The sequence below is a fragment of the Enhydra lutris genome, unplaced genomic scaffold, assembly GCF_002288905.1.
Source record: "Enhydra lutris kenyoni isolate GAN:26980312 unplaced genomic scaffold, ASM228890v2 scaffoldscaffold31, whole genome shotgun sequence".
In the NCBI taxonomy this organism is placed as follows: Eukaryota; Metazoa; Chordata; class Mammalia; order Carnivora; family Mustelidae; genus Enhydra; species Enhydra lutris.
The window spans coordinates 15,104,570-15,120,325 of NW_019154115.1; the positions used below are offsets into that span (position 1 = coordinate 15,104,570).

The 15,756-nt window shown below is 35.6% G+C and overlaps 1 protein-coding gene across 2 annotated transcripts in view; it reads right to left on the reverse strand.

Moving 5' to 3' along the window:
• Positions 1–15,756, reverse strand: part of LOC111153382 (vacuolar protein sorting 13 homolog C) — a 180,313-nt gene that overhangs the window by 114,729 nt on the left and 49,828 nt on the right. For both annotated transcript variants that reach the window (XM_022512378.1, XM_022512377.1), the window contains 7 exons: positions 8,147–8,276; positions 7,494–7,588; positions 4,872–5,014; positions 3,888–4,080; positions 2,561–2,675; positions 1,803–1,939; positions 175–298 (listed from right to left, as the gene is read on the reverse strand). In XM_022512378.1, the coding sequence (XP_022368086.1) occupies positions 175–298; positions 1,803–1,939; positions 2,561–2,675; positions 3,888–4,080; positions 4,872–5,014; positions 7,494–7,588; positions 8,147–8,276 (937 nt within the window). The remainder of the gene's footprint in view (positions 1–174; positions 299–1,802; positions 1,940–2,560; positions 2,676–3,887; positions 4,081–4,871; positions 5,015–7,493; positions 7,589–8,146; positions 8,277–15,756) is intronic.

Genomic DNA, 15,756 nt, shown 5'->3' on the forward strand with positions numbered 1-15,756 from the left:
TTTCTACCTGGGGCAGTGATTTGCACTGATGGGCTCCAATTTGGTTTTCTTAAGTGACCAACAGGATATGTGTTCAAAATATTGTCAGGGTTGATACACATGCAGACATACGCATATATTTACCTAAGCTACTCAACATAATTTCAAGATCCTAAAAATTGAGCAAACGCTTACCTGATCTTGCAAAGAGTAACTGCACACTTTTTATTTCAACATCAAACTTGTCATATGCTTTATCCATTATTTCTTCCAGAGATGAATTATTAGTCTTCTGCAAACCTTGATCTTTACTGTTAAGCTGAAATGGACAGAAACCTCATTTTTTAAAAAAGATTTTATTTATTTATTTGATAGAGAGAGACACAGTGAGAGAGGGAACACAGGCAGGGGAAGGGGGATAGGGAGAAGCAGGTTTCCTGCTGAGGAGGGGGTCAACGTAAGGCTCTATCCCAAGACCCTGGGATCATGACCTGAGCCGAAGGCAGATGCTTAATGACCGAGCCACCCAGGTGCCCCAAAACTTCAATTTTCTTAACAGAAAAATATACTGATATTTTTGTTGTGTTTTCTTAAAACCTAACTAAAAAGAAAACACTGTCCTTAATCAGTTCACATTCTGTTTAATTTTCTGACAATTTTTGCAAGCATTTTATTAGGAATATAATATTTCAATATATGTCTTTTATATGTTTGGGTACTAGGTGCTCAGCATATTTGTATTAATTAAAGGTTCAGTTACACAGTTGTCTACCTCAAATAACTTGTCTAGACATACAACTCTTCCTGGCTCTCAGCAGTTAATGCCACTCATGGCTTGGCACCCCTAACCTCTTCACCTGACCTCTTCACCATGTAATCACAGGTTTTGTTGCTTCTTCTCATTACATCACCTGAATAAATGAGCCTTAGAACTCAGCTTCAATCTCTACTTCCTTTTCCCCCTTCTCAAACGAAGCAAGGATCCATTTGAAACTGTATGTTTTGAAACCTTCACTTTTTCTCAGATGCCTGGATTTCTAATGTGTTCAACACAGAAAACCTGAGAGTTCTCTTACTCGACTTAATTGCTGACAGTGGGATAATAAACATATATTAATATGTGTATCATTTCCTATTGTCAAAATATGTAAATTAATAATTAACACTGTGTAATTAAACTCTGGAAATCTATGAGTATTTGAAAACTAGGAGTACTCATGCTGAGTGAATAAGTCAAGCAGAGAGAGTCAATTATCGTATGGTTTCACTTACTTGTGGAGCATAAGGAATAACACGGAAGACACTGGGAGATGGAGAGGAGAAGTGAGTTGGGGGAAATTGGAGGGAGAGACAAACCATGAGAGACTGTGGACTCTGAGAAACAAACTGAGGGTTTTGGAGGGGAGAGGGGTGAAGAGTTGGATGAGCCTGGTGGTGGGTATTAAGGAGGGCACATATTGCATGGAGCACTGGGTGTGGTGCATAAACAATGAATTTTGGAACACTGAAAAAAAAATTAAATTAGAAAAAAAGAAAGAAAACTAGGAGTACTTCTCTCCAACTAGAAAAACAGAGCAATAATCCAGTCCTCAATATCAAATCATCTACCATTACAGAAAATTTTAGGGGTTTTTCCTGTTTTTTTTTTAAATAGCCATAAAATATAGAAAAAATACTCAATCTAAGCTAGGCTTGACAAAATACTAAGAGGAAATAAGTCTAAGTTTAATTTAAGTAAACTCTGAGGGAAAAACAGCAAACTTTCAGATAGCTAGCTTCCAAACAGAGCAAAAATGGGCAGGAAGAAATGGATATACACTTACCCGAAATGTACCAAAATCTAAAATGAGAAGATCTGACTTTTCATGGTGGAAACCTGTCTGTGGAAGTATTAGATAAGAAGGCTTCAGATTTATCCTTAAATCAAGGACTTTCCGAGTTTCAATAATGTGTTTAAGTCCTAAAAGAAATAGAAAAAGATGAGACAGTCAAGTTGAAATATTTAAGTATATTATTAACAAAGAGAATACAAGTATCACTTGAAAAGTATTATGGAGGAGCATCAGTTCTCACAAACTAGAGTCTCAAAATTAAGCATCTAAGGTGAAACTGCGTATGGTCAATGGGGGACAGTCTTATCATTACACTGTACAGTAAACCCAACATAGCTAGTATTTTATCCAGAGAGAGAAAAATTCATCATTTTTTAGTTAAGCAACCACAAAAAGTACTTGGCTTGAGTTTAGAGATCATGCTGTATAAAAGTATGAATCTTTAGAACCAGATTACACACAGTACACAGTATTAGAAACCATTCCTTGAGAGCTGAAGTGGAGGAATGCTTTCCTTCTCAAGCTCACTCTGATGCACAGGTTCTTAATGGCAACAGAATCATCTGTGTGCCCATATTATTCTCTTTCTCATTCAGTCAAGCACGTATATTTAACTTGGGTAACTCATGATGCAGCTTCATGGAATTAAAAAAAAAAAAGAGCAACATATACTATTTTAAATACAATGTTTTCATTAGAATAGATAAAATTACGAGTTTCTTTGATGTTTATGCAGATAAATTCTTTACCTGTAGCTGTTCTCTCTTTAATTTCTTCCAGCTTCATTAATGTAGCTGATGTTATTTGCTCAAGATCTAATCCTTTATTTGACTGAAAGAATTCAACCACTGCATTGATGGTTTTCTGTAAAATAATTTAAAATATAAGCAAGCTATACACAGTACTTTCCATATTACAAATTTTAAAAGGTTTCGGTTTAATTCTAAACAACTGTGGCTCCAAACTTAGGAGAGACCTCCAAAAATACTCTGCCCTATTGCATCTCTCCCTGGTGGAAACAACAGCAACAAAAACCTAAAAAAAGGAATAGCCCAAGTAAGCTTACTAGAGAGGCAACAAATGTGTGCATGTCATTAATGTGACTTTGTATGTTCTAAGGTGTTATGTTGATATAGCCATGGACCTTACTACTAAACTATAACTTAAAAATTGCCAAGATGGTAAATTATATGTATTTTACCACAATTTAAATCATTAAAAAATCAGAGAATATAATGAGCCTAGAATCTTTATATAATGCCTCTCACACTGACTGTGACTACACTTAAACTATAAACTGGCAAGTAAAAAAAAAAAAAAGGTCACAGTTCTCAACAACAGAGTAGGGCAAACCTTCGAGGGATGCGATGATTAGTGAGCCTGATGGCTAGCCTGAGATGAGTTAAGAGCATGTGAATAAAAGATGGAACCAGAGATACAGAATTTGAGCTAGCATTTACGATAACATCTAAATGCGAATCCTTTTCTTTCCATATGAACAATATGTTCTTTTAATTACTCCTAAAGCAATTTGAATTGGTCCAGATATTTAGGGGAAAGGGAAAATACACAAAACTGAACTGGAACAGGACTATTTGGGAGTAGTTGGTACAATAAACGGACTTTTTAAAAAATATTTTATTTATTTATTTGAAGGGCGAGAGAGAGTGCGTGTGTGCAAGGAGGCAGGGGAGGGGTAAAGGGAAAGGGAGAGGCAGGATCTCCTCTGAACAGGGAGCATGAGGCTGGGTTCAATCCCAGGACTCTGGGATCATGACCTGAGCTGAAAGCAGCCACCAACCAACGCTCCAACACAGACTTTTTGAATAGTGTGTTAGATTTTTTTTTTTTATTATTTTAACGTAAGCATAGGTAAATAGAGCAGAAAAAAATTGCAGCATATGAAAAAGCAAAATTAACTGTTAAACATGTACTGCTTTTAAAACAAGAAAAAAGTATAACTAAATTTAGTTGCTAAGTAAAGAAATGTTAAGTGTGAAAGAGGAAAAATAAGAAAACCATACATCAGAAGTATAAGATGGGTTTAATAAAGATTGACTTTCTCCTTGCACTTACAGCATCGTAGATGACCTCCACAGGCTGAGACTGAATAATCAGAGTCTGGTCAGCAGTGCTGTTCTCTGGATTGGTTTCAAACTCGATTTTAAGCAAGGATGAGGTAGTATCGCCAATGGAAGCCACAAGTGATGGTACAACGCCCTGCTGTTTCAAGCCTGTTATATACCAATGTTCTAATTTTGCTTCTACCCTACAATCCAGTGAGTAAATAAATAAGTAATATAATTAAGATGCTGTGTAATGTAATGGGTTAAAATATAAATTTTCCTTTTTAAAAAAACTCCTTTGAGAGCCAGTACTATACCTATTACCTGAGGTAAAGTCCAAACTCCTTGGCCTGACATTTAATTACCCATACAACCTGGGGTTTTGGCTCTTACCTCTTCAACCGCATGAGAAGCCCACTTTGGCCAACACCCAAACACTACAGGATTTCCGATCACTGTCACATGAATGTAAGCTATACTTCACTCAGGAACTCATCTCTCTATTTCATGTCACCTGAAAACACCCTCATCCCTGCTTCTCCTAGTCCTTTCTACTTGGCTACCCCAAGTCCCCATTCTTCTGAGCCTGAGGGGCAATCAACAATTTCACCTTACAGCATCTTCTCACTTCTGAGCTTTCTCATATGTTATATAGTTCTTATAACTTTCTGGCTATCCTCTCTTAACAGCTAGCATAAACTTCTTAAAAACAGAAACTAAGTGTTCCTGTGCTAGTCTTCATAGTATCAAACTGATAAATTTAACAGTATCCAAGAAGTATTTGTGAAGGAAAGAATAGAGGGTAGAATAAATGATGAACTCCTCATACAGTTTCATTACAAAACAAATTCAGATACAAAAAGACCATCTGACACAAAAGGAAAAGAAAGTAAAGAATTATTATTAATCAGTTGCTTAATGCTAAATAATGTTATTTGGAGGCCAAATCTTATCTAGAAACAAAAACTGAAATAATAAGCTTTTTAAAACTTACTTAAGTGCTTGTGCTCCTGGTCTCTGAGATACTTGGGTGCCCAGGCCAATTATCTGAATTTTCAATATTTCTGGAATATTTTTGTTTTCTCTTAATGTGACAGAGGTGCTTACTAGCTTCAGTGTCATTATATGGGCAACATACTAAACAAAAGAAATGAATAAAAATTGTTATAGTTTAATTAGTACTTTCTTTAATAATTTCTTACTTAAATTTGTTGAATTATAAAGTAATCTAAATATAATATTCACAAAAAGTACATTAAAAACTTCAATACAAAATTACAAAATTGTTCAAATAGGACAACTGTAAGGATCCAAAATTCATTTCTCCTAGTTTTAGAGATAATAAATGAAACTTAACAAAATATTTTGTCACATAAATACTCAATTCACCAACTTTCACTAAAGCAAACTAATTCAGACCAATCTTCTGGCTCAAAAACTGGACAAAATATAGAGAACATTGGCTTGATGTCTTTGGAGGGTTAAAAAAAACACTGAGAAAAATCCTGACCAAAAAACTGACAGGTCAAAAAGAGGTAGGACAGAGAACCAGGGAGATGATTCTCATCAAACCACAAAGGAAGACACACACTAAGAGAGGAAGATTTACAAAACAGAAAACAATTAATGAAATGGCAACAGTAGGTCCTTACCTAAATAATTACTTTAAAAGAAAGATTAAATTTTCTAATAAAAAGATAAAAAATGGCAGAATGAATTAAAAAAAAAAGCAGCCAATGATATGCTGCCTACAAGAAAGACACTCATGTTAGCTTTAAGGACACACATAGACTAAAAGTGAAGAAATGGAAAAAGATATTTCAAGCAAAAAGTAACTATCCCCAAAAAGGGTAGCCATATTCATATCGCAAGAAAATAAACTTTAAGTTAAATGTTGTCAAAAGAGATAAGAAGGTTATTATATAATGATGAATATGTTTCATCAAGAAAACATAAGATTTGTAAATACTTATGTACCCAACATCACAGTACCTAAATATATAAAGCAAATACTAGTAGAACTAAAAAGAGAAATAAATGGCAATAGTTGGGGACTTCAGTAACCCACTCTCAACACAGATAACTCATCTTAACAGAGAATCAATAAAGAAACAATGGATTTAAACACTGTAAGCAAAAGGACCTAATAGATATGCACAAAACATTCCACTCAACAGCAGCAGAATAAACATTCTTCTCAAGACCATAGAAACATTTCCTAGGACAGAGCATATACTGGGCAATGAAACAAGTTTTAAAAAATTCAAGAAGATATCAATTATATTAAGTATCTTTCCCAACCACAAAGGAATAAAATCTTATTAAGAGGAAAGCCAGAGAACACCCGGGTGGCTCAGTTGGTTAAGCTGCTGCCTTTGGCTCAGGTCATGATCCAGGGTCCTGGGATCAGGTCCTGCATCAGGCTCCTTGCTCAGCAGGGAACCTGCTTCTCTCTCTGCCTCTGCCTGCCACTCTGCCTGCTTGTGCTCTCTCTCTCTCGCTCTCTCTCTGACAAATAAATAAATAAATAAAATCTTAAAAAAAAGAGGAAAGCTGCAAAATTCACTAATATGTGGAAATTAAACAACACACCCCTGAACAACCACTGTATCAAAGAATAGATCAAAAGGAAAATAAGAAAACAGCATGAGATATTAAAAAAAAATGGAAACACAATACATAAAACTTATGAGATACAGCAGAAGCATCTTCCTTCTAATAGGGAAGTTTATAGTGATAAATTCATAAAACAAGAAGAAAGATCTGAAATAAACAACTTAGTTTACACCTCAAGAAACTAGAAAAAGAAGAACAAACTAAACCCAAAGTTAAAGATTTTATTTCTTTATTGTCAGAGCACAAGCAGGGGAAATGGTAGGCAGAGGGAGAAGCAGGCTCCCTGCTAAACAAGGAGCCAGATGCTGGGCTCCATTCCATCCCAGGACCCTGGGATCCTGACCTGAGCTGAAAATAGACACTTAACCAACGAAGCCTCCCAGACTTCCCAAAGCCCAAAGTTAGAAGAAAGGAAATAATAAAAATTAGAGAAGAAATAAATGAAATAGAGAATTAAAAAAAAACAATAGAAAAGATTAATAAAGCCAAGAGTTAGTTCTTTAAAAATAAAACTGACAAACCTTTAGCTAGACTAAGCAAGGAAAAAAGACAACATAAATGAATAAAATTATATGTAAAAGAGGAGCTATTACAACTGGTACCTCAGAAATACAAAGGATCATAATAAGAGATTCCTATGAATAACTATATACCAACAAATTAGACAACCTAGAAAAAAAATGTAGAAATTTCTAGAAATGTTCAATCCACCAAGACTAAATCATGAAGAAACAGAAAATCTGAACAGACCAATAATGAGTAAGGAGATTGAGTCAATAATCAGAAACCTCCTGACAAAGAAAACCTCAGGACCTGATAAGGTCACTGGTAAATTCTATCAAACATTTAAAAAAGAATTTACTCCAATTCTTCTTAAATACTCTTGTGAGAAGAAACAAATGACAACATTTTTATAAAAATCATTAACTCATTTAATCTAATTCAAGATAATACAGTAAAATGAAACAAAATACCTCTAAAACCACCTAAAAATAATTACCTGCTTGGGTAAAGCTAAGTTGTGGGTGCTCTCACTATAACCAATAGCAGTGAAGAGCTTATCTTTTTCCTCTGGAGTCATAATGTCATCAATAGCTACAAAGAAAGGACAGTTTTTTAAGAAATCAATTGCTTCAATTTTACAGATACAATAAAAAAAAAATCAAAGAAACTAACAAGTGCCTGAAAAATCAATGATCAAGCAAATACACAAATGCAAAAGCAAAAGCACCCAGGTAATTTCCTCTAATATACTACTTTGCCTAGTTAAAACAAACATCATGTATTTACTTGCTTACATCTAGAAAAGGCAAAGAGACACCATTAACAGAATTCTGGTCTCACATAAGGACTTTAGAATTCCCTAGGTATGTTAAAAATTAAGTGAAACTTCTAATATCCATGTAAAAGTAACAGTAAGAAATGTCAGATGTTGACACTTTTGAATTTAAACTTATAAAATTTCACACAAATAATCTCCTCAAAAATATCAAAGTTTTAATTTAGTTAGATAAACCCAAATATGTTTTAGCCTGAAGTATTTGCTTATACATTTACTAATAATAAACATAGTAAAATTCTGCTAACTGGCTAAAATAAATTTATATATTTTTTTCTTACCAGTTACAATAAATTATCTGATTTGGAACTTACTTTCAGGAATCAAAGATTCTTCATCTTTTTTCTTAGACTCCTTCTTACCCCAAAACCCACTAAACCAGCCTCCACGTTTCTCGCCTGTGTCAGTAGACTTTTTCCTTAATTTTTGCCCAGATCGAATCACCTGAAAGTAAAAATTTTTTAATTTATTTAAAGAGTAAATTTCCTCTTCATTTTCAGGTATAGCCAGGTAAGAACAATGGTTAATTTTTTTAACAGTACATTAGGTTAAAAATAGTCAAGAAAGCCTTCTGAAATGGTGTTCAACATGATTTCATTAATATAGTTACACTGTTAATTTACCTTCCACACCTATTGATAAAATGTTGATGATGCTGCATTTTGACAGAAACACACTAAAAGTTTCAAGTGAATTTTTTTGAGCAATGTCTTCCAAATGTTTAAGGTAACAAACCACTAAGACTGCAGATTTATAAAATAAAAAGTTCTCTAAAGGGACACCTGGGTAGCTCAGTTGGTTAAGCGGCTGCCTTTGGCCTCAGGTCATGATCCCAGCGTCCTGGGATCAAGTCTCACATCTGGCTCCTTGCTCGGCAGGGAGCCTGCTTCTCCCTCTGCCTCTGTCTGCCACTCTGTCTGCCTGTGCTCCTGCTCTGTCTCTCTCTCTCTCTAACAATAACAACAAAAAAGTTCTCTAAAAAGATGCTTCCACACTCAGAAGCATTAATTTAAATCAATCATATTTCAGAATTCATATATATTGCTGGCTTGCTAACTATGACATGGGAGAGGGGTCAAATATAAATAAAAACAAATAGTCCTTGAATCTCATTTCATTCTCTTCTCAATAAATTCTGTCTTGATTTTCTGCAAATCCTTGAAATACTAAAATATAAATGAATAACTAAAAAGCAGAAAACAGAGGACGAATAGAATAAAGGGGATAAATTATTTAGACTCTATCTTCTCATTCCCTGAATAAATAAACTTTAATAATTTTCCCACCTAAAATTTATAATATTTTAAAATGGTAATGAACTCGTAACCTATTGCAAGTCTCCCTATATTACAAAAGATAAAATACTCCAAAAGGGAAGTTGAAAAAAAAGAGCTGAATTAGTAAAGAGAAGTTTAAACTAAGTTAAGTAAATTCTCTTTATTTTATTTATTTTTAAAGATTTTATTTATTTGAGAGAGAGCGAGAGAGAGTGTGAGCAGGGTGGGGGTTGGGGAGCAGAGGGAGAAACAGGCTGAGCAGGGAGCCAGACACAGGACTCGATCTCAGGATCCTGGGCTCATGACCTGAGCCAAAGGCAAATGCTTAACTGACTGAACCACCCAAGCACCCAAGTAAGTTCTCTTTTAACAACTAGATGTTAAAGAAATGGGGGGGGAGGGACCTGGGTGGCTCAGTGGGTTAAAGCCTCTGCTTTCTGCTCTGGTCATGATCTCAGGGTCCTGGGATCTAGCCCCATATCGGGCTCTCTGCTCAGCAGGGAGCCCGCTTCTCCTTCACTCTCTACTGGCCTCTCTGTCTACTTGTGATCTCTCTCTCTGTCAAATAAATAAATAAATTCTTAAAAAAAAAAAAAAGAAATGGGGAAGAGGTCTACATCTGTGAGCAAAACCATCAAAGTTTTATCATTTATACCTCAGCCATAACTATCTTTGTCAAGCTTACCAATCCATTTTCATTGGTCAGAAATATATTAAGTAAAAAATATATATCTGATTACTTTATATTCTATATGAAATAACATCTAACTCCTTTATTCTCTTGGTATAGAAGATTAGTGTGCTTTTTGGTATTTTTCATGATAAGTAGAACTTAGACAATTTGTCTAACCTATGTCTTAATTTGCTAATATAAATTGAAGAAAATAGTACTTTCCTCAGAATTGACAATACCCAGGAAATCAGATCAAGAAAATGTTAGCTACCATTTTCGTTCCTGCTACTAAACTTTATACTTTAAAATGTTCACAAATACAAAGCTTCAGCGAAAGCAAATCAATTCTTAGCCACCAATATCTGGAATTCATGTCAGACTTAGGTACAATATCATTAATCCAAGTGCTTACTGTGTTTGTTTTTTGCTCTGAGATATTTTTTGAGTGGAACTAACCCCAACATGTCCATAACAACAGAAGTTGTAAGGGTTAAATGTTACTGAGAAGAAGCACTTGAAGTAAGAAACAAAATAAGAAATAATAAAACCTGAAAGTGGCATAAAAAAATTTCAAATCTATCTATCATTTAGATAGAGGCTACATAGTTCAATAGCAGGTTTTGAATCTTTAGGACAGGGAAATCATGCAACCTATGAAAAGGGCTCATCCTTTCAAAAATAAAAGTAGTAATGGAAGAGTGCTATTACACCTTTGATTAATTCAGATAGAGACTAGAGTAGTGCCTGAGAACATAAAGAATAAGCATGGGGGAAAGTGACATTTTTGTCACAAGCCAGAGATAAGTGCATACATTCAGGCCCTGTTTGAATTTGCGAACTGAAAGTGAATGACAAATAAGCTCAATCAGCTACTGTGTATCGATACCAGAACTCAGTGGTGTTCAGTCCTTGATGCACTTAAGAATCATCAGGAAACTTCAACAAAAATGAAAACAAAAAACAACAATGCCCAAGCCCCACCACAAAACCTGAGGAAGTGGACTCTAGGCATCATTTTTGAACAAATTCCCTATAGATTGTCATGTGCAGCAAGTTTCAGAACCGATGAGATACCACATAAGAGTTTCCTCAACAACAGGAGAGATCATCAAGCAGGGAGTAGATGAAACTGAGATGTTTCAGCAAAGGCACCAATTAAATGTATACCATCTGGGTTTTTAAGCTTTAAAACATCTATCAACAATTCTTTTAGAGAAAATGCAACCATAGCCTGCAAGCTTAAACCTGTCCTACATACTGGACTTAATAAATAGATGGATTTGTGAACAGTTCTCTGTAAATCTAGATACAGGAACAGCTGTACAGTATTTGACATTTTATTAAAAACCTTTTAACTAAACAGGGGTGCCTGATGGCTCCATGGGTAGAACATGCGACTCTTGATGTCAGGGCCATGAGTTTCAGCCCCACATTGGGCACAGAGATTACTTAAAACAAAAAATGTTGGGGCACCCCAGTGGCTTAGTCAGTTAAGCTTCGGATCTTGATATCAGCCTAGGTCTTGATCTCAGGGTTGTGAGTTCAAGCCCCACACAGTGATCCATGCTGGGTGTGGAGTCTACTTTATAAAAAAGTATTCTAAGTTTAGTTAAAAAGGTTTTTAAAATATGTTAAAAACTAAAAAAAAAAGAAATTTTTTTTTTTTTTTTAAGTAGGCTTCACCCCCAGCATGGAGCACAGCTTGGGCTTGCACTCACAACCCTGAGATCAAGATCCAACGTTTAACTGACTAAGCCACCCAGGGTGCCCCTAACTAATGATTTTAAAAGAGCAGGTACTAAATTTTTTTGTTACCATCTTTTTTATCACACGTAAAAATTTTACTTTTTAGTAATCTATAACATATATTTTTAAACTTTAAGGGGAACACTTTTATTTTGGAAAGTGAATTAATCAAGAGGAATTTCAAAAGTAATGTCGATAAGAGACATTAAGATAATGTAGTGACCAATGCAACATTCACCTTCCCCCTCCTAAATCTCTATTTAAATCCCTAAAAAAAATTTTTTTTAATATTTTAAAAGATAAAGCCACTATTAGCACTGACATGTTTGTAAAGTTGTGATTAGCATGTCACAGATTTTGAAGAATTTCAAAATAAACTCAAAAATTTAAAAAGACTTCATAAAGAGAAAAGACAGAAGTGAATTAATTAGAAAGCACACAAATAAAAATACTAATTTCAAACAGTGATAATAACTATGAAGAAAATAAAACAAAATAAAAAATACTGGGAAAAAACTTTCCTATATCTTGACAATTATCACTTAAAAAATATATTTAAAGATGTATACTGATCTAGAACTATACACACACAATGTACTAGTGTCTAATCCTTGATTTTAATATTATAATTATGTCAGATATAACCATTGGGGAAAACTGAGGGGAGAGTACCTAAGGACTTCTGTGAGTTATCTTTGCTTTACTTCCTATGAATCTATAATTATTTCAAAGTAAAATATATCTATATGAGACCAAAAATAGATTTTAAATACATATGACCTAATACAAAGAGAAATACAGACTCCTTTCACGTTAATACTCTCTCTGTTGTCTTCACCTCCTTCCTGGTTCAGCAAAGACTATACGGTAAATAACCTCAGCCAGTTCCTGCCTATCTTTTAAATTCTGTGACCCTGTGGATTTTCCTTTACAATAAAAAACTTCGCCTTGGATGACTCTAAATGCCTTTTTTTCATGTATATCCATCCCTTTGTCTACAGCATCCAATAATAAATCCTCTTTTGTCAATTTTTAAGCACCTGGTAACTGGTATTAAGAACACCCAATTAGGGGTATCAGTTAAGTATCCAACTCTTGCTTTCAGCTCAGGTCATGATCTCAGTGTCCTGAGACTGAGCCCTGTGTTGGGCTCCATGCTGAGTGTGGAGACTACTTAAGATTTTCTCTCTCTCTCTCTCTCCCCCTCTCCCTCTGCCTCTCCTCTGCCCAATCCCCAACTTGTACTCTCTCTGAAAAAAAATTTTTAAAAAGAACATCCAATGAAAGTCAATCAACTCAACTTAGGAAGGATTGAAATGATCTATTCCTTCTGGAAAATCATTCCTTTAATTCATAGGAACAAGGCCCAGCAGTAGCAAATACCTTCTACAATACTCATATACCCTGACCCAAAAACTGTACCTTGGGGAGTTGCTCTTCAGAAAACAAGAGATGGGGGCACCTGGGTGGCTCAGTGGGTTAAAGCCTCTGCCTTCGGCTCAGGTCGTGATTCCAGGGTCCTGGGATCGAGCCCTGCATCGGGCTCTCTGCTCAGCCGGGAGCCTGCTTCCTCCTTTCTCTCTGCCTGCCTTTCTGCCTACTTGTGATCTCTGTCAAGTGAATAACTAAAATCTTTGAAAAAAAAAAAATTATTTGAAGAGGGGTGCCTAGGTGGTTCAGTCAGTTAAGTGTCTGACTCTTGATTTCAACTCAGGTCTTGATCTCAGGGTCCTGAGTTCAAGCCCAGTGTTCGGCTCCATGCTGAAAGAGGAGCCTACTTATAAAAAAAAAAAAAAAAAAAAAAAAAAAAATTTGAAAAAAATAATGGCTGAAATACCCCATATTTTGGTAAATCTAATAGTCAATTCTCAGTCCCCAGCTCAGTTGACTAATCATGTATCTGTCACAGTTGATCACTCCCTTTTTCTTTCCTCACCTCACTTTGAGGAGATTACATTCACAGAGCTTCCCAACTACACCTCTGGCAACTCCTCCATGGTCACCTTTGTTGGTTCTCATCTCTGTGATCTATAACAAAGTAATATGGGTCTTTGGAACACTTCTCTAGCTACTCTAATTTCTTTGGTGATCTCATTCAATGTCATGGTTTTAAATACCTTCTAGGTGTTCGCCTCTCCCAAATTTATATATATAGCACAGTTTCTTCTTCTAAACCACACATTCATGTATCCAAGATCCTACTCTATTGCTCCACACATCATTGTCTAAAAGATACCTAAAACTTAACAGGTCCCAAACTGGACTCCTGATCTCTCCATCTCACCCAAGCTTGTTCTATCCAGACTTCCCCATCTCTTTTCATGAAAATTGCATCTTTCCAACTGCAACAGGCCAAAATCTTTAAAGTCATCTCCAACTTCTCTCTTATAACCCATACCAGTTGGGAAATATTAGCTCCATGTTCAAAAAACATCCAGAACATGACCCTTTCTCTTCACTTCCATTGCAACTACTCTCAGCCAAGGTACAATTATCTCTCTTCAAATATTTCAGTAGCATCCTAACCGATCTCCCTATTTTCACCCTTGTTCTCCCTCTTACAACCTGTTTTCAAAAGAGCAGCCAGAGTGCATTTTAAAACTTAAGTTGGGTTATATCATTCCATTCTCCAAATGGTTCTGCAAATTCAGAGTAAAAGTCAAATTCACACAATTATTTTTAAGACCCTACAAGCTGGCACCCTCCCCAACTCCCAAAGTACCACTCCCACTCCTCCACTATACTGTTCTGACCTCATTAACCACCAATCTCTTCTCTCTCACCACTCTCTTAGTTCTGTGAATGAACCCCCACCTCCAAACCTTCCAGCTTGCTATATTCTTTCTGCCTGGTATGTTTTTCCCTCAGATAGCTTTCTGGTGACTCCCTCATCTTCTTCAGGTGTTTGCTCAAATGTTTCCTTTTTAGTGAGGCTTTCCTTGACCAACCAATTTAAAACTGCAGTCCTCATCATCATCACCGCCTAGCAAATGATATATTCCTTCTTTATATTCTTTTCTACTTTATTTTTATATATGTTTTTATTATCCTTCTTCTGCCATAATGTAAATCAGGGATTTTTGTCTGCTTGTTCGCTTCCGTTTGCTAATGCAAATGATGATGATGATGATGATGATGATGATGAAGAAAATCACCTATTTAGTAATCATCATGTTCCAGGTATTCAGTAGCCCAAGTGCTTTACATGGATCATCATGCCCTTCTCACAGCAACCCTATATGATGTAGGTATTATGAATCAATCCTATTTTACAAATGAGGAAACTGAGGCACAGAGAGGTTAAATAGCCAGCCTAAGATCACACAAGTAGGCAAAGCTGACTCCAGAGTCCACGCTCTTCACCACGATGCTAGTAAAACGGGTACTCAACAAGTACTTACTAAGTAAATGAATGAACAGGTAAGTGCTTTAGTCCCATTTAAAAACAAGATTATGTGCCTGGAGATCTATGAATATAAAAAAAAAAACCTAAGAGAATATACAAAAAAATATTAACGGTAGGTATTTTTAGTGTGAGATAATAGGTGTTTCTATTTTCTTTCTTTGTATATCTCTACTTCCTAACTTTTCTATCGTGAGTTGTACTGCACTTAAAATTTATTTTTTTAGGGGCGCCTGGGTGGCTCAGAGGGTTAAAGCCTCTGCCTTCGGCTCAGGTCATGGTCCCGGGGTCCTGGGATCGAGCCCCACATCGGGCTCTTTCCTTGGTGGGGAGCCTGCTTCCTCCTCTCTCTCTGCCTGCCTCTCTGCCTACTTGTGATCTCTCTCTGTCCAATTAAAAAAAAAAATTTATTTTTTTAATTACCGAAGAAGTCATGTTACAGAATAATAGGATTGACGTGGAATGATGTGGACAAGGTAGAATATGCCAAATGCGATAAATCAGCATAAACTATGAAATACAAACTGATTCTAATTATGGGCAAAAAGAACAGAAGGGAGAAAAGAAGAAGGGAAAGAGGAAAGAAGAGAAGGAAAAGGAAACAAAGCAAAGATAAAGTGAAAGGATGGGGGATAAAAAGCACATGTCAGTAAGTACTTATGCAAGGGAGAAAACTGGAAGACTGTATGTCAAAATATTAACAGCAGCATTCTACGTTGCTAGGATTATAGACAACTTTTATTTACTTCCTTTGGGCGGGTTCAGATTCTTTTATAAAATTTAAAAATTTTTTCTCTTTCATGTTAGTGGGATTTTTTTCCCCAA